The sequence below is a fragment of the Tarenaya hassleriana genome, unplaced genomic scaffold (assembly GCF_000463585.1).
Source record: "Tarenaya hassleriana unplaced genomic scaffold, ASM46358v1 Cleome23, whole genome shotgun sequence".
Lineage (NCBI taxonomy): Eukaryota > Viridiplantae > Streptophyta > Magnoliopsida > Brassicales > Cleomaceae > Tarenaya > Tarenaya hassleriana.
The window spans coordinates 1726429-1749672 of NW_010965625.1; the positions used below are offsets into that span (position 1 = coordinate 1726429).

Genomic DNA, 23244 nt, shown 5'->3' on the forward strand with positions numbered 1-23244 from the left:
CGTGTAAAACTAAATAGATATGACCCAAATACAAAATAACTAAATCAAAATGGGAATAAAATCCAAAATATTTAGATCATAACATTTTTTAATAAGAAAGAAATTAGAGACATGCATTCAATGGGAAGAAAACATAAATGAATCCAACTCCCATGCAGAGGGACCTATATATATATATATATATATATATATATATATAGTCGAAAATCTTTTTCGTTAAATCTCACAGTTTTTATTTTTATGGTTGAAAATTTTCCCCACCATCTGAAATTTATTGGACCGTTTTCAAAAGAATTTACCATCTATAAACCCTACATTTAATGTGATTACAAGTTGTACTTTACAATTACAAATAGGGTTTGAAATTTCGGAGTTCCTATTTGGATTACGGTTAGTAGTTTTCCGATATAAATTTCTCGGTTTTAGAAAAATTATTTGGATTGAGTTTTTTTTGTAAAATATTTAATTTTTTTTTATAGAAGTTCTAAGTGTTTTTTAGTTATTTTGATCATTTATTCGGATGCAGCTTTCCGATTTTTTTAAAAAATCATATCCATTTTTTATTAAATTCGTTTTGAAAATACTTATTCGTTATTCTTTCGAATAAATTCGATTCCTCTTGACCAAATCAAAGATTAGACGACCCTTACTTTACTTTAAACCTTACATTAATATAATTTTTATTGGCATAAAAAGATATGTGAACATATTAAAACGTGTTTAGAATATTCTTTTTCTCTTTTTTAGTGAGATTCCAAATATTGTTAGCAAAAGGAGATGTTGATATTTCAAATGGTTGTAAAATATTTGCATGGAATATTACTTGCATTAATCACTATGTAAAAAAATTAACTTTTTTTAAAAATAATTTTTGACTTATAAAACATAACATGGGGAATTTCAATCATATCTATTTTTTAAAAACCATCAAAATTCCAAATTAAATCAATAACCGAATTTTATAGGGCCATTATTTAGTATGCTAAAAATACTTCTGAACCTACCCTTCAATTTTTTTAAATTCTACTTCCAAAATATCTTTCTAAATGTATATTTTCTCTTTTACCCTTTAATATTTTAATTAATTTTCTATATATTTTATTCATCATTTTTTTTCACCAATTTCTCTTTTTTTATTAATTATATATTTTTATTTTTTTTATTTTCTCTCCTGATTAATAATTTTATTTTTCTTTTATTTTTATGTTTTTATCTTTTATCTATTCTAACTTTTTGTTACATGTAATTTTGTGACCATATAACTTTATAACCATATAACCATGTAATCTATATAATCTTATTATTCATTTGATCTCATTACCTATATCAATCTATATGACTTTGTACCCCGAATCATATAGGATCAAACATTATAAATGATTAGATGAATCAATTTTCGATATGATCACCGTTAATAATTTTTTTTTTATTTTTAATGTCATCAAATATGATTTTAATGCATCTATTTGATCTATATGATCTATGTGACCTGCGATTCGATGATAAAAAATTATCAAAACTCTGATTTAAAGTTTGATTATGGTTTATATGGTATTATATAATAAATATAAAGTATCTATAAATGAATTTTATGGTATTATTAATGAATTATACTAAAATAAGTTCTGAATGATAATGATTTTTATTTTGGATTTTTGAGGTTTTTGATTTTTGACTTTTGTAATTTTCACAGTTTTTAAAAAATTTGGTTGGTAGAAATAGTATTTTAATTTTTTGTTTTAGATTTTATATTTAAAAATTACAAAAAAGGTTTTTAGCATTAAAAAAAAATCATATTTATTAATACTAGTAATAACAATATAAGATAATAATAATATATATTTTAAGTAATAAAATTTGAATTTACATACCTTAAATTATAAAACCTTTTTCAAAAAAGGTATGAGTTATGGTAAAAATTGTAAGAATATTGGCTTTATATAGGCATAAATATAATGTGAAATTTATTTTTAAAACAATGAGTATTTTTGTCTTTAAAATAATTATATAATTATTTTTTTAATAAAAATAAAAAGTCTAATAACAAATCACTAAAATCTACAAAAGAGTGTTTTTTATGTTAATTTCTCAAAAAATTGACTTTTCGTAGTTTTAGAAAAACTGAAATAAAAAAAAAATTATGACTGAATTTTTTTTAGATTCTTAACTTCCAAAAACTGGAAAAATCACTTCTAATCAAGATCTCAAATTAATCTAAAGAACACGTATGAAGTTCAACTTTGACGAATATTTTGACGAATATTTTGAAACATCGAGTCTTAATCCAGATGAAGTTTAGAAAAAAAAAACTCATTTAACAACAAGAACATCAACGTCGCCTATAAAACCACAACAACACCAATTTCAAAGAGAAGAAATACTTTAGAACTTAAAATTCAAACTCATAAAAACTCTTTCTGCAATAGAAAAAGTGAGACGACTAAACAAATCAGTTAACAATAATAACATCTACGTCGATTATAAAACCACAACATCACCAATTTCAAAGAGAAGAAATATAAAACCTTTGTATAATAATATTGTGACTAAATTGAGTTATCCAAGCAGTTCTATGTATTTTGATATATATGCAACTCGTATTACTCATTAATAAGTTGAGTCATATGAGTATCGTTGTGATTCATTGTGATATGTGTGTGATCAATGTGATCATAGTGCAATTTTTAACCATGTGACATATTGTGATCAAATGTGAGACGACTAAACAAATCAGTTAACAACAATAACATCTACGTCGATTATAAAACTACAACATCACCAATTTCAAAGAGAAGAAATATAAAACCTTTGTATAATAATATTGTGACTAAATTGAGTTATCCAAGCAGTTCTATGTATTTTGATATATATGCAACTCGTATTACTCATTAATAAGTTAAGTCATATGAGTATCGTTGTGATTCATTGTGATATGTGTGTGATCAATGTGATCATAGTGCAATTTTTAACCATGTGGCATATTGTGATCAAATGTGACCCGTGACCAAGAGAGATATATTGTAAATATAGACCTCCAAATAATGATGAATACAACAATCTCACGCGCACAAATTAAACGAAATCAAACAAAAGAAAAGACCAAATCACTTAGTTGTGGATGATGATATGGGTTCGATTCTTCATTTTTCTCAATGTTGTCCGTAAAAAGAGGCGATTCAATTTGTTTTTTCAATTCTTGTTGGATGAAAAAAAAACATCTCATTCAGGGCGTTTTCTATTTTTTAACCATTTATTTTTATAGTGCATTTTCGGTATATTCCAAGAAAAAAGGATAATCATGCAAAAACGCTATATATTTATAAAAGATTGGTTGTTATTGTGGTTAAATATAGAGGATTTATGAATTTTGTAAATATAGACCTTCAAATAATGATGAATACGACTATATCAATTTATAAAGTTACTCATTTTATCCAATCAAGACTTTCAAATGAGGAAAGACGACGATCATCATTTCACAGCTTCACGTCTTGAATGCCAAGTAATTTTACAATAATGATTACTAACTATGCAAGAAAAAAGAGAAAAAGACGCACATGAATATCAAAAACTTCTATTTTCCCAAAAAAATCACCTCCTAAAATCAGACAACGTATTATACAACAAGATAATAGACCTAAAACCTATTTTAAAAAGAATTTTTTACTCAACTTTCTTTTGTACCCAAATTATAGTTGCAAAAAAGATAACAAATACTAACGTGAATAAACCATATGACTCAATCCATTTAATGGAAACAGATGTATGTTGTGTGAATTTTTCAAGAAGAAGGGTAATCATGCAAAGTCATCATACAAATAACATTGTCTGCAATCCAAAGAATGGATAAGACTATTTTTTTGTTCAAGAACCCACACAGTCTACTAAGAAGGACAAACATATGATCCATACAAAAAAAAAGTAAGAGACACATAATCAAACAGGAGGGCAGAGAGTGGCCTGTATTAAAAGAGGGAGAGAGATTGTAAATATTGACCTCTGAATAATGATGAATACAACAATCTGACATGCACAAATCAAACGAAATCAAACGAAAGAAAAAACCAAATCACTTAGTTGTGGATGATGCAAGGGGTTAAATTCTTCCTTTTCTCAATGGAGTCTAGTAAGAGGAGGCGATTCAATTTGTTTTTCAATTCTTGGTGGATGAAGAAAAACTTTCTATTCAGAGCCTTTTACATTTTTTATAGTTCATTTTCTATGTATTCGTGGAAAAAAAGATAATCATACAAAAACACTATATATTTGTAAAAGATCGGTTGTTATTATGGTTAAATATAGAGGATTTATGAATTTTGTAAATATAGACCTTCAAATAATGATGAATACGACTATATCAATTTATAAAGTTACTCATTCGTCCAATCAAAACTTTCAAATGTGAAAAGACGACGATCATCATTTCACAGCTTCACGTCTTGAATGCCAAATAATTTCATAGTATCATTACAAACTATGCAAGAAAAAATAGAAAAACACACATATGAATATCAAAAACTTCTTTTTTCCCAAAAAATCACCTCTTAAATCAGACAACATATTATCACAACAAGATAATAGATATGAAACCTATTTTGAAAAAAAAATTTCCTCAACTTTCTTTTGCACCAATATTATATCTGCAAAAAAGATAATAAAGACTAACGTGAATAAACCACATGACGCAATCCATTTAATGGAAAAAGATGCACGTTGTGTGAATTTTTCAAGAAGAAGGGCAATCATGCAAAGCCATCACATAAATAACATAGTCTGCAATCCAAAGAATGGATACCCGACCATTATTCCGGATACCCCGGATATTTGTAAATATCAAATCTCGGATACAAATCTTATAGTTAAATATTCGAGTCTTGCGGATCCATATCCAAATATCTCGATTTTTCCGGGTATCCGACTCGTGCCCACCCCTAATCATTACTAACTATGCAAGAAAAAAAGAGAAAAACACACACATGAATATCAAAAACTTCTTTTTTCCCAAAAAAATCATCTCCTAAAATCAGATAACGTATTATCACAACAAGATAATATATATGGAACCTATTTTGAAAATAATTTTTTCCTCAACTTTCTTTTGTATCAAAATTATAGCTGCAAAATAAAAATAACAAAGACTAACGTGAATAAACCACATGACACAATCCATTTAATGGAAACAGATGTATGTTGTGTGAATTTTTCAAAAAGAAGGGCAATCATGCAAAGCCAAAGAAGATATATGACTATTTTATTGTTAAGAACCCACACATTCTACTAAGAAGTGATGATTTTGGTGCTCTATGATGATCATACGATATGGGACCTTGTATGTTATGATGAATTCATTGGATGAATACATTATTTATTCATTATTTATTTTGCATGTTTGAGAAATAATGACATCCATGGATCATTATGAACGATCCTAAACTCCTTTGTCGTTTGTCATTGTGGGAGTAATAATGAATTAAGACTAACTTGAGGCGTGATGGATGATCATAGTGATGATCATGTGTATTGGATACGGATCACGATCATGGGTACTTGTTTGGAACAAGTGACTGGATGACTCGCGTGAGATTGTCGATTGGATCAATCCATGATTGGAATCTCACATGGTTGTTCACTTTGAATCATCAGACCTGAGATATCTACGCGATATCCAACATAAGGAGTAATGTACTTTGACTGCGTCAAACTTTGTCTTTAATTGGATGATTATAACAGCGTATTTCAGGTACATTATGAATTATGCAGTAGATAGTAGAAAGTCAAGATGAAACTTTGTCCCTCTCGAAAGAGAGAGATATCTTTGGGCCCGTCGTAGGAGTGAGACTGTGGAAATGTGTGGTCGCACTATAGATGAATGTCATCTATCTCTTACATTCTACTCAAGATACGACAAAACAATCGAACTGTGGTTCGATTTATGATATCGTGAGACAAAGAAGATCATTGTTAGAGTTATCTATGGCTTTCGGTTAGATCATATCTAACTCTATCCGATACAGATAATCATAATATCTTGATAGAGTCCACTTATGATTTGTAAAGTGAGATTGGATCTCAGATTTCCTGTCGTATTCGGAGAAGCCTAAAGAGTCATACACATATGGGATGGACGTGTATGAATGGGAAAGATCGGAGAGAAAAATTAGGTTTTTTCTAAACTTTGGGTCTGGTCCAAACTGGACCAAGAGTTGATCCGGCTGACCAAATGGACTTGGACACATAGACGAGCTTGGCCGAAAAACTAACTAGGTCCGGAACTGACCAAAAGTTGGTCTGACAGACAAGATTGGTTAGTTGCTAATTGCGTTTCTAAAATTAATATAAAAATAAAAATTAATTTAGAATTTCAAGTTTTTTGGAAGAATTAAATTAAAATTTAAAAATAATTAATTTAAAAAATATTAATAAATATAAATATTAAATAAAAATAATATAAATATTAAATAAAGATAAGGGTTAATCCCATATTCCTCCACAAATTTTCGAAAAAGTTCCAATTTCCTACACCAATTTTTAATTTGACAAAAAATTACACCGAATTTCAAATATTTCCAAATTCCCACACAAAATCTTAAAATGTGTTGCAATTTCTCCTATGCCCGTAAACGACGTTAAGTTCCGTTAATTTTGATACTGACGTGGCATGCCACGTCATACAAATTTTGTCAAATCATCACATTTCGCCACATCATCCTGCCACGTCATAAAATAAATAAAAAATAAAAGAAAAATAAAAAAATTTCTAATTTTTTTTAAAAACTAATAAAATAAAATAAAAAAATACAGAATTTTAAATTTTATTTTTTAAAAATAAAATAGAAAATTACATATACATATATACATATTTTTATATCTATACACAATTATATACATATACACACATATATACATCTACATACATAATTATATACATATATATATATATACACACTTATACATTTACATATATACACAATTTTTTAAAAAAACTTTTAAAAAATTACAGAATTTTAAAAATTATTTTTTAAAAATAAAATAAAAAATTATATATACATATATACACATAAATAATATATATATATATTCACATATGTATATACATATTCATATATATACATATATATCCATATATACATTGAACATGTATATATATGTGGATATGTATGTATATATGTATAAATGTATATATATGCATATGAAATATGTAATTTTTTTATTTTATTTTTAAAAAATAAATTTTAAAATTCTGTAATTTTTTAAAAGTTTTTTAAAAAAATATTTCATTTTATTAGTTTTTTAAAAAAATTCTGGAATTTTTTTATTTTATTTTATTTTTTACTTATTTTCTGACGTGGCAAGGTGATGTGGTGAAATGTGATGATTTGCCAAAATCTGTATGACGTGGCATGCCAAGTCAGCATCAAAATTGATGGAGCTTAACCGCGTTTACGAATGTGGAGGAAATTGCAACACATTTTAAGATTTTGTGTGAGAATTTGGAAATATTTGAAATCAAAATAATAAATAAATATTTAATAAAAATAATAAAATATATTTTTATTTGAATTTTTTTAAGAGTTGGAGATAGTGAGAGGTTTTAGATAATTTTTAGAGTGATAAATTGTCGATGGATTATGTTTGGATGTTGAATAATTTTTAGAGTGATAAATTGTCGAGTGATAAATTGTCGATGAATTATGTTTGTCCATTTTTCACTTTCCGGTCTATTGGTGATAAAATTATCTAACATAGGGGTGGACATAATATTCGAAAAAACTGATCCGATCCGTTATTCGATCCGTATCCGAACTGAAAATTCGATCCGTATCCGAATATCATGAAGTACTTGAGAAGAACTAAGGATGTGTTCTTGGTATATGGTGGGTCGGAAGACGAGCTCCCTGTAAAGGGTTACACCGATGTTAGTTTTCAGTCAGACCCGGATGACTACAGATCGCAGTCTGGCTATGTTTTCTGCTTAAACGGAGGCGCTGTTAGCTGGAAGAGTTCTAAGCAAGCGACCGTTGCAGATTCTACTACAGAAGCTGAGTATATTGCAGCGTCGGACGCAGCAAAGGAAGTTGTTTGGATCAGGAAGTTTGTTGGAGACTTAGGTGTCATTCCTAGTGCTGATAGCCCCATTGCTCTGTATTGTGACAACAATGGAGCGATCGTACAAACGAAAGAACCCAGATCCCATCAACGATCCAAACACATACTCAGACGATTTCACCTTATCAGGGAGATCATAGACAGAGGAGACATGCACATTTGCAGAGTGTCGATAGATGACAACATTACCGATCCGTTGACGAAGCCTCTCCCTTCGTCGAAGATGAGGGTCATGTTAGGAATATGAGCATTAGATGTTTAGCAGTCCATGATTAGAGCAAGTGGGAGATTGTTGGTTTAGTGCTCTATGATGTACTGTTTTGCGAGCTTTATTTATAGATACATTTGACGTATTGACACTTTCTATGAGTTTATGGATGAGTGTTTGATTCATTACATGTTGTGCATACTTGATATGTTATGAAATCCATGTATTGTTATGAACAATACTAAACTCTCTAGTCATGTATCATTGTGGGAATAATGATATACTAAAACTAGTATGATGTGTGATTGATGATCATATAGATGATCATAGGTATGGATACGATCACAATCATAGGTATTCGTTGGAGAACGAAATACTGGATTGACCCGCATGAGATTATCACATGGACTAGCGTCATGACTTGAATCTCATATGACGGTTCCATGATTGGATTCTAAGACCTGAGATATCTACGGAATCCAACATGAGGAGTTGCGTACTTTGATTACGTCAAACGTCCTGCGTAACAGGAGGACTATAAAGGTGTGTATCAGGTACGAAATGAATTATGAGCTGGATTGTAGATAGTCAAAACGTGATTAGTACCTCTCGTAAAAGAGAGAGATATCGCTGGACCCCTTGTGTGAGCGAGACTGTAGAAATGTGTGGCCGCACTATAGACGAACATCGTCTATTTCAGACAGTTGAACTCAGTGAACGAAAAAGTAGTCGAATCAGATAAGGTGGCTTGTCCATCCCTTATGTTCGACATATGATATCGCGATACAAAAGGATCATCAGCCGGAATCATCACTGGCGTTCGTAAGATCACGAACAAACTCTATTCGAGATAGGTAGTCATAGTGTCTTGCTACAGACCGCTTATGACTTGTATATCCGAAATAGAGATTTCGGGTTATACTGCTATATCGAATGAGCCTACAGGTCACATACGCAGGGAAAGACAAAACGCACGAGAAAATGAAGAAAAAACCGAGACGGAAGGGTCCAGACTGAAAGGACCAGAAGGGCCAGACCCAACGGTCCGCCAAGTCCAGACCCGACGGTCCAGAATCGTGGTCCGTCCGTTCCGTAGTCTGGAACGGACGGTCCACGTTATGATGCAGACCGTCCGTTCTACACCTGGAACGGACGGTCCGCGTGCAAATCCAAACCGTCCGTTCCAGGCTTCAGGTTTTTCGAAAATTAGACCAAAATTAGGGTTAAATCAGCTTATAAGAAGGAGATTAAAACCCATTAAAGATGGAGACTTTGGCAGCCGTTTGGTGCAGACTTTTGACAGTTTTTGGTGAGATCCAAGAGTTTTCAAGTCTCATTTTCTCGAAGCATCATACCGAATAGCAGATTCGGATCCTAGCAGACAAGTTCCAATCGTTGGAATCCATCCCGAGGTGTGGATACGTATAGAGGGCGAGGTAATCTTCCTGCCTAAAGTGATCGAATGAATTCTTCAGTTGATACAGGCTCCGGATCGATTGAGGTAAGCGTTCTAACGTTTCTACGATTCATACATGCATGGTTCTAGGGTTTCATATAATTTTTGTTTTATATCCGATGCGCAAACCCTAGAATCGATCTCTTAGGAATATGATTCGCTCTAGAGATTCCAGGAAACCCCAACATCTTCCTCTTCTCTCTGTCATAGATCTTAGCCGACCCTCTCTCCCTTTCTCCTAAAATTTCCGACAAAATCTTTGATCATCGTCTTCGATTTCTTCTATTACTGGCAGGGATTTCCTGGAAAAGTTATCGACATTCCGGCAGTGAGAGCAGAACGTTGTCGTCTTGCCGGTATTTCTATCATGTTCTCCATTGATGTCCTTTAGAGATCTTTTGTGATCAATTGGTGGGTGATGGATTTGTAAAAACCATGTCTGAAAAACGTATCATGTCCCAACGAGATCAATATCACTGGAGAAACTGTATTTTTTAATGGGTCAATGTTCAGATGTCATTTGAAGATTTGAAGTTGCAGATTAATGAATGATTCATCTATCAAACCAAAAACCAATTTCTGAGTCTTTTCCTATGTGTTATATGCAACCATTCTGAGAATAATATTATCCAATGTGTATATCTATCAAATGAAAAAAATATATTTTTTATTATTTTTGTCGGATACGGATATTTAGAAATATTCAGAGTTTTTTCGGATATCTAAAATTAGGGGTATCCAAAAATTACGGATCGGATACGAATAACAAAATTTGATATTTGTACGGATCGAATAAGGATAAAAATATCTAAAAAAGTCCGAATATTCGATCCGTGCCCACCCTAATCTAATATAACATTGAAAATTTCGTATTCCATTGCAATAAGTTCTTTTGGTTTAATAATAGATAACACAAGCACAATTTCAAAAGAATTTAAGCCCATTACAAAAGAGAAAATTCAAAACATTTATAAATTTATCTATTTATTTTTTTTTATAAAGATTTGTATATTTCATTTACTTAAAAAGTTTCTGTACAACAGGCCTTTCAAAACATTTATTGCATGCCGCTGAAATCATAAATAAATATATGGCCCATCTAATTATTAACAAGTGCACCCAAGTCCGAACATGAACATTCACTAATTAAAATAAAATAAATGCAATTGACTAATTCAATCAACAAGTATTGCATTGTGTAATTTCCTTGCATGTACATCATTCTAAATATAATTAATGCCATTGATTAATTCAAGCAACAACTACTAGCCGTTGTGGAACTTTGACGTGGGACAAAGGAACTAGTGATAAATTTTAATACCCAATTTTGAGATATTCAACGTTATTTATTTATAGATCGAATAATAAAAAAAAATTAATTTAAAAGATGAAATATATAGATTGTACATTTGTTTTTTTTACCTTGAATATATTCGTGTACCGATTAAATTATAAAAAATACTACTAAATTTAATTAAAAATTATAATTATCTAGGTTTCGCGGTGAAAATATCTCGACCTCTCAAACATACGTTATTGGTATATTTAAAAGTCAACGGTCTTAACTGTGTCTTTGAATTGAGTGAGTTGACTGCTTTGGGGGCTGTCCGTACATCACGACCTAATCAAGTCAACGGTCAATCTCTCTTCAATTTAACATTCATTGCGAAACCTAAGATCACTCGTTGCTTGGGGTACAAGTAAAAAAGATATATGAATATTTTCTCACGGCTGGACATTATTGTTTGGGTATAAAAAAAAACCCCACAATCAAGCCGAATAATACATTTTATATTAAAAATTGAACATGATTTAAAAAATAAAGTGAATATAATAAATTCTATATCAACGGAACATAATATAAAATTTGTTTTCTAACATGATTTTATACGAGTTTTCTTTGGTAACTTTGCTGTAATTTTTATGGCTGTAGCAAGAAGGTCATATATTATTCCTTAATATAGTGGACTCACTACCTGGTGGCTATTATAAATGTATATAATTGAGGATGCAATCATATATACTCAATAAATAAAGATAATCCTAATATTCGAACAATTAAAATTTCAAGTTTCTCAATTTATTCCTAAAGAAACAAAATTAGGTTTTATTTTTCGTAAAAGAAAAAGGGAGTCATCATACCTTTCGCGTTGGGTTACGTTTCCCAAGGGTTAGACACGGAGTATGATACTCTGCTTGTGTTCCCAATTAATTCGGCCAAGACCAATAAATATGGCTTTTAATCGGTGATGACTTTTATTTTGGTTTTTTGATTTTAAAAAAAAGTAGATTTTGATTTTTTATTGATTTTTTCATTAAAATGGTTTTCTAAATTTTTAGAAAAAATAATTTTGTAAAAACTTGAATGGTAGTTTTTTTACTTTTAGATTTTAAAACTCCCAAAACTACAACCATTCGAAGCCTATATATGACGTTGATTGGCATTAATATATATATATATATATATATATATATATATATATATGTGTGATTTAATATTCCTTTTAGATGTAGACACATTTGTAGTATGATTTAGTGAAGACAGAAGATCAAAGAACACAATAAACCACGATTATACGTTATAAATTTCAAGGAGATCCGCCGAATAAATCTCTTATTTTTTTAGAAAAAATAGTAAAAAAAAACTATAGTTTTGAGATATTGATAAAAAAATATACACTTTTTTTATTACCAAAAAAATCTTATATTTATAATTATTCGTCGAAATATATATGTTTTTATAAAATCCAACAAATAAATTTCTAAACCCAAATATAAAAAAAGTACGGTAAAAAATCTGATGTGATATTATTTTAATAAATAAATAATCGAACTGAATCCGACCGATATATATCTGAACCGAATCAAAACGATTAAAATAATATAACACATTGGATATAAATATTTCAAATCCGAAATAACTGAATCAGAAATAACCGAACCGAATCCGACCAATATATATCTGAACCGAATCGAACCGATTAAAATAATATACCCATTTGGATATGAATACTTTAAATCCGAAATAACCAAACCCAAAATAATCGAACCGAACCCGACAAATATATACGACCGAATCGAACCGATTAAAATAATATACCAGATTGGATATTAATATTTTAAATCCGAAATAATCGAATCCAAAATAACTGAAATTGAGTTATTAAAACACACGAAATGCATAATGCATATAACAATTCAACGTAGTGTCAAATTCTGAATGATACATAAAAACGGCTGATATTAAAAATTATAGAGATTTTAAATATAAATAAATCACTATGCTTTCTATTTTTTTTTGTTTTGATGCATTCTATATAAAATCAGAAGTTCTATTAACGAGATCTACGCCTATTTTAGACCGACTTCTAACAAATGAAAAACATAGTTTATATAACCTAAATCTCTCCATAATTCTGTTATTAAATGGATATCGTCTTAGATTTTCTAGGTTATTTTTAAAAAAAATTACAATTTTATCTTTAATTAATTTATTATATATACATCCATATTTTACTTAGTTTTTAACATCCAAAACAAGAAATAAGGCACCAAACCAACATCATACCAAGACCTTAATTAATCACATCCCATATTCACAAACCCCTAATCTTTAATTAACTTATAATCAGAACAAGATTAGTTATCTAAAATGCTAATTAAATTACTTAGAGAAAAAAATGGGTTCAATTCAAGAAACAACAAACCCATTTGTATTGCTATTCGTATAGAACCTCGAAGGCCTTGGCTGAAAATTCCTCCGTCTCCGAAGCCGATGGTTCGAAGGGTTTATGATCTGAAGCAACAAAGCCTTCAGAGCACTCGCTTTCCTCGACGTGGACAGGGTCCACCAATCCGACGTGGCGGCGTTGTCAGCCGTCGATCTTCGTGGCACGTATTTGCGGGAAACGATCCTGTGAAAGCTGCACCGGAAAGAGCCAGGGTGCGTTGTAGGCGAGCACAAGCACGGCCGTGGCGATGATGATGACGGTGGTGGTGGCTTTTGTGCGTGATACGGTGCGTTTTGAAAGGCCATGGTGAGGATAGAAGGAGAAAAATGGAGATGTATATAGTTTGTGTGTGTGTATATATATATATGTATGTATGTATGTATGTATGGGCAGTTAGTTGGAGGAAATTTCCCAAAATGCCATTTATGTGAACTAACTGCCAAACCGTTGAGTCAATATTTAAGGTGTTGTTGGATTTTGATCATTTTTGCCATCCTTTGGCCAACTAAACCGAACCAAAATAGACCAATTCAATTCTTTTATGTTTTGACACTAAGGACTCTCAATTTAGTTAATAATCAAATAACTAAATTGAATCAAAAGCAAATGTTGTAAGATATAAAATTCGAATGGTTATAATTTCTCTAAAATATAAAAAATGAATTCGAACCGAAACGAGTAAAAGATAATTGAAAAACATCAAAAATATCTCTGAAAAATAAATAATTTTATCAATTAAAACTGAACCGATATAAAACCGAATGGAACCTAATTTAATATATAATGCAAATTGTTGAGTCACGAGTGAGAAATGAAGCAAAGTTATATGCCAATCAATTTTCTTCTTGTCAAATATATAAATCACATGCCATTGAATTACTTGCTGTTAGTTTGATTTGTATATTTTGAAGAATAAATTGGACCTATTTGATAGAATCGATATGTTGAAGAAGTTTTGAAAATTTATTATAATTTGGGGGCGTTTGTGGAATTTCCTGAATTTATTTCTCCAGGTGGTGAGTCATCATTGCTAGACATACAGAACTGCTGTCCGAGCACCGTGTACTCACCCTTGTGCAAATCGTAGGAGAAAATTCCCGAACCGAGGGAGATTTTGAATCGAGGTAGGGGAAGAAGCTCGAAGATGGCGGAATCGGAATCGGATTCACAGTCGTTTCTCTGGCGACACTGGAATGGGTACAAGGAGTTTTGGGGTGATAGGTTCTCTTTCCTTAAGAACTACTCGAGGCTCACCGATCGCGACAAGCCTCTCCCTTCTTGGTCCTCCTCCGATGTCGAAAAGTTCATCGCCTCCGATCCCATCCATGGCCCCATTGTACCCTTTCTGTCTCTCTCTATCTGTGTTTTGGATTCGTTGACAAGCGTTGGATTTGGTGTTTGATCCGTTCTGTGTGTATGCTTATGTGCGTGTATTACTGTGGATAGTTATGTATGATTCGCTTCATGTGTCTCTATTGATTCTTTGATCTGTCTCTGATTTGGTTTTCAGTCGCTATTCATATGTCCGTAGGTTCACTGTCCTCTGATGCATATATCTTCGTATCCCTCTGTATATGTCTCTGTACGTCTGTGGATTTATCGGCCTGTGTTTCTCCATTTTTGCTTCTGTGAGATGAGAATTGTAGACATTTGTCTTCTCTATGCTGTCTTGAAACTTAAAGGTGCGTCGGCTCCAATTTATTCTTGTGTCATTGCTAGTCACCAACCATTGATAACCAGAGGATTATGTCCTTATACCGAAGCTGAAACAATGTCTTTGGTCTCTATCACTGTCAGTTCTCATTGTCTTGCAACTTTTTTTTTTTTTGTGAAACAATAATATTGTTTGTAATGAACTCTTGACTATACATACGCCTCTCATTGATCGCTTCCCTTCAACGTTCTTCCAGTGGCTTATTTTGACATAGATTGGAAAGTGCGAGCTAACCCCTTCCTGAGTTCTGGATTTAGAATTCCAGCGAGAATTTCATCTCTGAATCTATTCCATGGAAGAGGGTTACTGCTATTTAGACTTCTTCATCTCTCGCTGACGTCTTGTAGAGAAGAGTGCCAGAGATATCCCATTTGATCTCTTTTTGTTTTCAATGCCTGTACTCTTGTCACCACATCATGTGATTCATTCTCTTTACGCTTGTGCCCAGAAGAGTACTCTTGCCTTGTTGGTCGTTGTAAATATCAATCTGTTTTGTTTTTGAACCTCGTCTGTTTCCAAATTCTTGTAGTGAGAAGAAGTCTCCTGTATCTTCTATCATGTGTGCTAACTCCGTCATCCTTCCGATCCAAGAGGATGGAAGACTATAATCTCATTTCTAATATGCCTTTGAATCCTTCATGAATCCATAGTCTTCAGTTGATTTTAGTTTTGGCTTTAGCCTTTACAAATCCGATCCGAATGAAAGATTTTACCCTCTTCCTTGAGGTGTCCTTGTAATTTGAGACTCCCATTGTATTCTCTCCTATCTTCTAAGTCTTGTTTTGTCTTTTGGCCTACAATATGGGGTATCTGCTATACGGTTCATTTCATGCGGCATGATATTTGTCTATTTCACACCTTGGCCGACATTTTTGCCACATTTCAGCTGAAAACTGCTAGGGAAGCAGTGAACTATGGTGTTACCGGTAGTGTTGTTGGCGCTGTATCTACCGGTGCTTTCGCGTGGAAATACTCAAGAAGCCTGCATGGTAAGCCAAATGTCTTGTGGAAAACCCGATTATCTTGGATGAAACTTTTCTTGTTTCTTCAAATCTAGAATACCTTGTTGGCCAAAATGAATGAAACTGAAACCAAACACGCTATATTTGAATAGGTTGGGAAATGTTATGTCTTATGCACATAAGGGCATGTCTGTTTCCGATATTGTCTTTAATTTTTTTGCATCTTCGGTAATAATGTCGCAAGGTGCTGCATTGGCGTTCGGAGCGGGAGCTGCATTCGGTTGGACCTTCGGGCACGGAATCGCTAACCAGACTCTGCAACTCTACAAATTCGACACAATGGCGGCTCAGGTTAAGTTCGTGGAATGGTGGGAATGCAAAAGCCAGGGAAGACCTTGAAATCCATAAGGAAACCAACCAAACCAACCACCAAAAGGTTCCATTTCTTTACAATAATCCCCGTTGCATCTGTTCGAAAACGGCTCGAGGCGATAACTTTCGTTTTCCTTTCGTATTTTTTGTTAATCGAGATGAGAATCGCTGAACTGGCTGAGTTATGGTCGGAATAATGAAACTCCTCTGAAATGTTCCCACAGTAAGAGAGAGATCATGAGTCCATTCAATTGGTGAGTCTTCGGGTTTGGTCTAACAATTTTACCATATTTTTGCATGCTAAAGACATTTACGAAACTAGTATTTTGATGTTTTTCTTTTTTACTTTATTAGTCTTTTTTTATAACAAAGATGGTTCCCGGGTCTTCGCTCCGACTATATCCATTCTAGATCTAAGATCAACCTTTGTATATGAACCATTTTGATCTAAAAATTACATCTCTCTCCACTATTGCAATCCCACTAGTGGAATCGAACCCAATACCTTGAAAATGACTTTATTAGTGTTATTTATGTATATATATATATTCAAATGGAATACAGCCCCTTGAATAATTTGGTTTCTAAACATGCAATATTTATAACCAACACTATAAAAGGAACAGCAGCGATCTCTTGTTCAAAACTAGACGGGAGAAATTCCACAAAATCTCCTCCATTTGTTAATTTATTTTAAATTAATATATAAATTTTGATCTACACTAATCCCTAATCTACCATAAAGTTTTTTAACATTATAAATTTTTTTAAATTATAATCGATTGAATGAGATTATTATCGGTGTGATTTTTTTTTTTAGAAATCAGATTTAATTAGTAAAAATTATATATAACATAACATCCGCTAATAACCACGTCAACACATCAACGGTTTTTTATGTAATCAAATCCTGTCAAAACAGGAAAAAAATATTGTGCATCATATATTAATACATGAATTTGACTAAGTGTTATTTTAATATATAAACTTTTAAAATTCTTGATAATACAGGAATAATATTTTAAATACCAATTAAAATTTTATAAATTTTCATTTTTTTAAATTGCTATAACATTTAATGATATGATAATCTGACGGTCGAAATATGACGTAACAATTAGAAAGATGACACATTAAAAAATGAAAAATCAAATAATTTCATATGTATATATATAGAATATATATAGAGAGAGATACACAATTGCATGCTTATAGACATATATATATATATATACAAATATCTATATATATTTATACATAATTTGTTTTTTAATTCAGAATATCCAGTTACAAAAAAAAATACATACGTCTTTAGTTAGTATTTAAATTATGTTTCGTATATTAGCTCATGTATTACGTAGTATTAACATTGAATTTTTAGTAAGGTCGTATATTAATATAGAAGGTAAACTGGTGAAAAGGAAAATAAAAGGAATCAGAAAATGCCAAAATTATTTGAATTTGCCACACCATTTTGCATTATTTCCACTACACATTAAATGAACTTGACCAATAAAAATCCACTCTTACTCCTTCTGGACATAGCAAAACCTAATCTGCCGGTATCAAAATTCACCACAAAAGCCCTAATCGGACCAATCCTAGGGCTTACCCTTTGACCGGATCCAGACCGATAAGCCTGTTCAGGTTCTTCCCCTCCCCCTCTCTCTCTCCCTCTCTCTGTTTCTCTTGAAAATTTCGTTCTGAGATTAGGGTTTTCGTTTCTGTTTTGCATTTGTACTGTCTTTTTAGCTTTTGTTCTCTCCTTCAGTAGATATGGAGGGCGCTGTCGTTAGCTCCGTGGAGAAGAAGCAGCAGACATGGGCTTGTTCTGTAACTGAAGCCGTGGTCGCTGAGACGGCTCTCATTGTCGGAAGAACCGTAGCTTGTCTGCTCCTTGTGGTATGGAACACCTCCTTAAAACTTGCGTTTCTATAATTGGAGATTTCTCGCTTATTCTTCGTCTGTATGGCTTGTTTCTCTGTTCTACAGTTTTGGGGTATTGTCTTAGCGGTTATCGTAGTGATATTCAGGAAATTTAGGGTTTTGTCTTGTGTCAATGTAGTGTGATTTTTATTGGATTGGAATCATCCGTTTGTTTTGGATCCATTTTTTGTGACTTTCACCATAACTTCATTCCCATTGTTAACCAGTTTGTGCCTTTTGTGTTGTATCCAGTTTGAATTCGGTTCTGTATAGATTTGGATTTGCAGTCTCAACTCTGTGACTGCAGTGGCCGATGAATTTCCATGTGTTCATCTCTATGTTTCGATGAATTTTGTTTGTCTCAGTTGTGTTTCGGGTAATTCCCGTTGTCTGAATATCGTCTTTTATGACAATGGTGCTGGATGAGTCTGATGTTTTGGCCAAACTTTACTTAGTCTTGAATTAGCACTATCCTATAATTCACACTCCGGCCATCTTCACCGTAAGTGTTTCTGCCAAACTTTTGTCAATCCCTGCCAATCGGTTCATGTCTTTCTTGCTCGTGAGTACATATTGCCTGGGATCGGGTGCAAGGCAAAATCCTGAGTTAATTTGCTGCCGGACGGACTTTAATTGTCTTGACATTCTGACATATTTTTGCCATCCAGATTTTTTGGGTTACCTATTATGGCCTTCGAGTTATTCTCTACTTCAAGTTGATCATTCCTAATTGTCTTCTGCTTTCATGCAGCTGGAATTTCGACACGGTTTTTTTCTTTATTTGCACGTGTTTTTGGTATTTTGCTCGAGTTATCCTATTACGGCTTTATGTTCCTTTCGGGCAAGGTGCCTCTGTTACATGTTTCACTTAATAAATTGCGGCATGGGGATATCACGTTCACGTGGTTTAGTTTTACTTTCCTGTTTTGTGTTTCCGTAAAGCCTACGTATGTTTTGATGGGTAGATACATATCTCAACCTGATTGTTTTGCAATGTCCATTCCTTTGCATCTTGTCTGGAATGTTATAACTTCAGTCATTGTTAGTGACTTAATCCTCCACTTACATGAGTTGTTGTCGTTTGATGCCAGGCAGGATCTCTGCTGACTGGTTTCACCGCCGTAGAACAGAGGTAACTTAATGTGCGTTGGAGTCCCTGTTTCCGTCTAAAAGCTGTATCTAATTGGGTGGATCTGATTTTCCGTTCTGTAGATTTCCTTTTGAGGAGCTTTACAAGACAGATCGCCATGGTGAGGAGGAGAACAAAGACGGCAGTGAAACTGAGGATGACGACGACGATGATGACGAGGTGGAAGCTGGTGATGACGATGACGACGACGACGACGATGCTGATGCAGGTGATGAGGATTTCTCTGGGGAAGAAGGGGAAGAAGCTGACCCGGACGACAACCCAGAGGCCAATGGCGATGGTGGAGATGATGATGACAATGGCGATGGCGATGGTGATGAAGATGACGACGACGATGATGATGATGATGATGGTGACGATGACGATGGTGAGGATGAGGAGGACGAGGAGGAGGAAGACATTCGTCAACCGCCATCAAAGAAGAGGAAGTGAGAGGTATGATGAGAAACGAACAGATCTCTGTCTTGGTTTGATTTTTCCTTCCGGACATTGGATGGTTTAGAGGGATATGTTTGGAGTCTGTAGAGTTTTAGGAAACTTAGAGCCAGTCGCCGTCGCATCTGATTCAGAACCTCATTACCATTTGTATGTGTAACTCTTCTTCCTCTTCTTTTTTCTTTTAGATTCTCTTTCCTATTTAAACACCCTCGAGTTTTCGATTTCTTTGTTCTCCCACAGTCTATGCATTGCTTCAAAATTCCGTCCGAGGCGTATTGTATGGCCACTCGATCCAGCAACCGTATCTTCTCCGACCAAGTTGAAACGGTGGCGATAGAATCTCTGTCTAAAGACGGAGAACTGTTCCTCGGATTCATCCAGACAGTGCAGAAGTTAACACAAAAACAAGGGAACTGACACTATTTTCTCTTCGGGTGAATCTTCGCATAAGCGAAACGTTACGTGAGCAATGGCTTTGATCCAAGTGTCTGAGGCGGGAAGGAAAAAACGTAACCAAATCCAATCTAAAATTATTTAATTTCAACAAATCTAAAAGAAAACGAAACCTATTCAAATACTGTGGAGCAGCAGCGTAAGCATTAGCTATTGGACCCGGGAATCGTCACCATCTCCAAACAACAGCTGCTTGTGGAGGAGACGATGCAATCGTCCAAAGAGCCGTTTCTTCAGTGATTCAAAGGCCAACCCAAACCTCTCGAGTTGCTCCATAGCGTTTGGGTTATACAAGAACAGCCCGTAGTAAAGCTCAAAGCTATCCCCAGCTGTGTTCTCCACCAGTCTCAGCAGTGTCTCGTATCCCTTGGCGTCGACTGGCGTAGACTCCAACTTCAGCTTCTCCAGGATCCTCCCCGTCGTATGTGTGATGAACTGTGACCCGGCTGCGTACCGGTCATGTTCGGCGCAAGGCATCTCTACCATACGACACCCTTCACGTGCAAAAACGTCGAGAAACCTGTCACACCTGGTTGCTCTTCTTGTGTCCCTTCCGATCCTGACCTTCTCGAACACAAAGGAAAGATCTTTCCACCCGGGTTTACCGCTCTCGGGTCCAAACATGGGATGCGTGCACAAAATATCGAACTCTGGCGGGAGAGTTCGAAGAAACAGATTCCTAGGGAACTCTTTCACGGAGAGTACATCCACGAAAAGGGTGCTTCTCTTTAGTCTCTGAAACGGGAGTGACTTGAGAACTTTTTCGGTGGAGAGGATTGAAGTGCAGAGAAGAATAACTTCAGGATGCTCTTCGAATAGATCATCAATGTCGGAGAAAAAAGAGACGCCCAGATTCTCAGCCGCGCCGGTGTAATCGGTTCTAGAATATGCCAAGACCGAGTGTCCCTGTTTCACCATGGTTTTCCCGAGAAACTGTCCATAGTTGCCAAATCCGATAATGGCAACCTTGAGCTTTGAACTTTCATCGACAATGCCAGAGAGCTCGGCATTGTATTCATACTTCGGAGCAGCATCTTTCGATCTGCGAAATCGCAGATTGGTATCAGCCAAAGTCGTAAGGAAACAATGTGAAAGCATCTTTGAGAAATTCTTCTCCTAAATCTAGCCTCAGACTGTCCAACACAATTGTTCATTCCAAAACACAATCTGATGAACTATACCATACCGATTTCGCAACAATCTGAATTGAAAAGGATTCAGGAAAAAGCAGCTCAAACATACCTCATCATATCCAAAGAAACGCCATTTTGATGACCATTGAAAAGCTATGAACTCTCCCTTCTTCACCTTCAAACAACTGCTTCCTCACAACGCCGTGAAGCTGTCCGAACAGTTCCTTACGCAGCCCCGCGAACGCCATATCCATTCTCGCCAGCATCTGCAACGAGTTCTTATTGTACACAAACAACCCATAATACAGATCGAAGCTATCCCCACGAGTGTTCTCCACTAAATCCAGCAATGCCTCATACCCTTTTGTATTAATCGGCGTAGATTGCAGTTCCAGCATCTCCAAAACCCTACCCACGGTGTGCGTAATGAACTGAGTCCCTGCAGCATACATGTCGTGATCGGCGCAACTCATCTCCACCATCTCGCACCCTTCGCGCTCGAAGATTCCCAGAAAATCCTCGCACCGCGAGATTCTGGATTTCTCCTCGCCGATTCGAGCTTTCTCGTACACGAACCGAAGACCTCGCCAACCATTGTTGGATCTCATACTCTGAGGTCCGAACATTGGGTGCGTGCAGAGGACGTCGAAATCGTCGGGGAGGATCTCAAAGAGGAGATTCTTCGCGAACTCCTTCACGGAGAGTACGTCGACGAAGAGCGTGCTCCTGCGAAGTCTCTGTAAGGGAAATGCCCTGAGCACTTGCTCAGTGGAGATGATGGAGGTGCAGAGGACGACGACGTCGGGTTGACGCTCGCAGAGATCCTGGAGATCGGCAAAGAAAGAGACACCGAGGCGGAGAGCGGCGGCAGAGTGATCGGATCTCGAGTGGGCGAAGACGACGTGGCCCTGAGAAACTATGGTTTCGGCGAGGAACTGGCCGTAGTTCCCGAACCCGATAATAGCGATGCGGAGTGTCCGAAAAGGGTTAGCAGTTTTGGAGCCGGAGAGGTCTCCGGAGATGGAGGATGCCACGGAGAGGCGACATGTGGTTCCGGTGGTGGTGATGGCGGCGCTGAGGGAAACGGTGGAGGAGAGCATGGGGGAGTGAGAGGAGAAAGAGAGAAGGAGAGAGGATTTCTGATGAACGGGAAGATAAAAGGGAGGAAGAAGAAGATAAACGAGTTGTCATTACATATATATACACACATACATATATATATATGTGTGTGTATAGAGAGAGAGAAATTATGGAGGAAACAGAGATGAGGAGAGACGTCGGCGACGTCGACGGAGATGATTAATGCGGGAAGTGCCGGTGGAAGCGGCAATTTAATATTTTAGGCGCTTCAGTATTTATTCATTTTCTCTTTTATTTCGAAATTAAATATAAACCCTCATATTTGTAATAAATATACAACAATTCCCTAATTTTTGAAAGTCTTATAAAAACATCCAGACCTTTTTTTTTGTCATAAAGAGAGCCCTAGGGGAGCTACCGTTATTTTTTGAAAAAAAAATTATTAGAAAAACTTAATTGTTTTATAATATATATATATATATATATATATGTGTGTGTGTGTGTGTGATCTGAGA

The 23244-nt window shown here is 34.5% G+C and overlaps 4 protein-coding genes across 6 annotated transcripts; 2 read left to right on the forward strand and 2 right to left on the reverse strand.

Annotated features, from left to right (window-relative positions):
• Positions 1-4542: 4542 nt before the first annotated feature.
• On the reverse strand, positions 4543-13822 carry LOC104815293. The gene is made up of 2 exons (XM_010543632.2): positions 13478-13822; positions 4543-4640 (listed from the first exon to the last, which is right to left on the reverse strand). The coding sequence occupies exons 1-2, from the start codon at positions 13804-13806 to the stop codon at positions 4613-4615; spliced, it is 357 nt and encodes a 118-aa protein (XP_010541934.1). The 5' UTR covers positions 13807-13822; the 3' UTR covers positions 4543-4612.
• Positions 13823-14544: 722 nt separating this feature from the next.
• Positions 14545-16894, forward strand: LOC104815294 (succinate dehydrogenase subunit 6, mitochondrial-like). The gene is made up of 3 exons (XM_010543633.1): positions 14545-14837; positions 16102-16204; positions 16422-16894. Exons 1-3 carry the CDS (start codon positions 14646-14648, stop codon positions 16574-16576), a joined length of 450 nt encoding a protein of 149 aa, XP_010541935.1. The 5' UTR covers positions 14545-14645; the 3' UTR covers positions 16577-16894.
• A 1194-nt stretch (positions 16895-18088) lies between these two features.
• LOC104815296 (prostatic spermine-binding protein-like) lies at positions 18089-20269 on the forward strand. Of its 3 annotated transcripts, none has more exons than XM_010543635.1 (4): positions 18089-18196; positions 18324-18451; positions 19567-19607; positions 19688-20269. In XM_010543635.1, the coding sequence occupies exons 2-4, from the start codon at positions 18326-18328 to the stop codon at positions 20055-20057; spliced, it is 537 nt and encodes a 178-aa protein (XP_010541937.1). In that variant the 5' UTR covers positions 18089-18196; positions 18324-18325; the 3' UTR covers positions 20058-20269. The 3 variants fall into 3 exon arrangements, with proteins under 3 accessions (XP_010541937.1, XP_010541938.1, XP_010541939.1); XM_010543636.1 differs by having other exon boundaries at positions 18093-18196; positions 18321-18451; XM_010543637.2 differs by having other exon boundaries at positions 18106-18196; positions 18302-18451.
• LOC104815295 (arogenate dehydrogenase 1, chloroplastic-like) lies at positions 20088-22919 on the reverse strand. The gene is given in 3 exon segments (XM_010543634.1): positions 20088-21558; positions 21759-21798; positions 21801-22919. Coding segments are annotated over 3 exon segments (1881 nt in total). The 5' UTR covers positions 22750-22919; the 3' UTR covers positions 20088-20666.
• Positions 22920-23244: the final 325 nt, after the last annotated feature.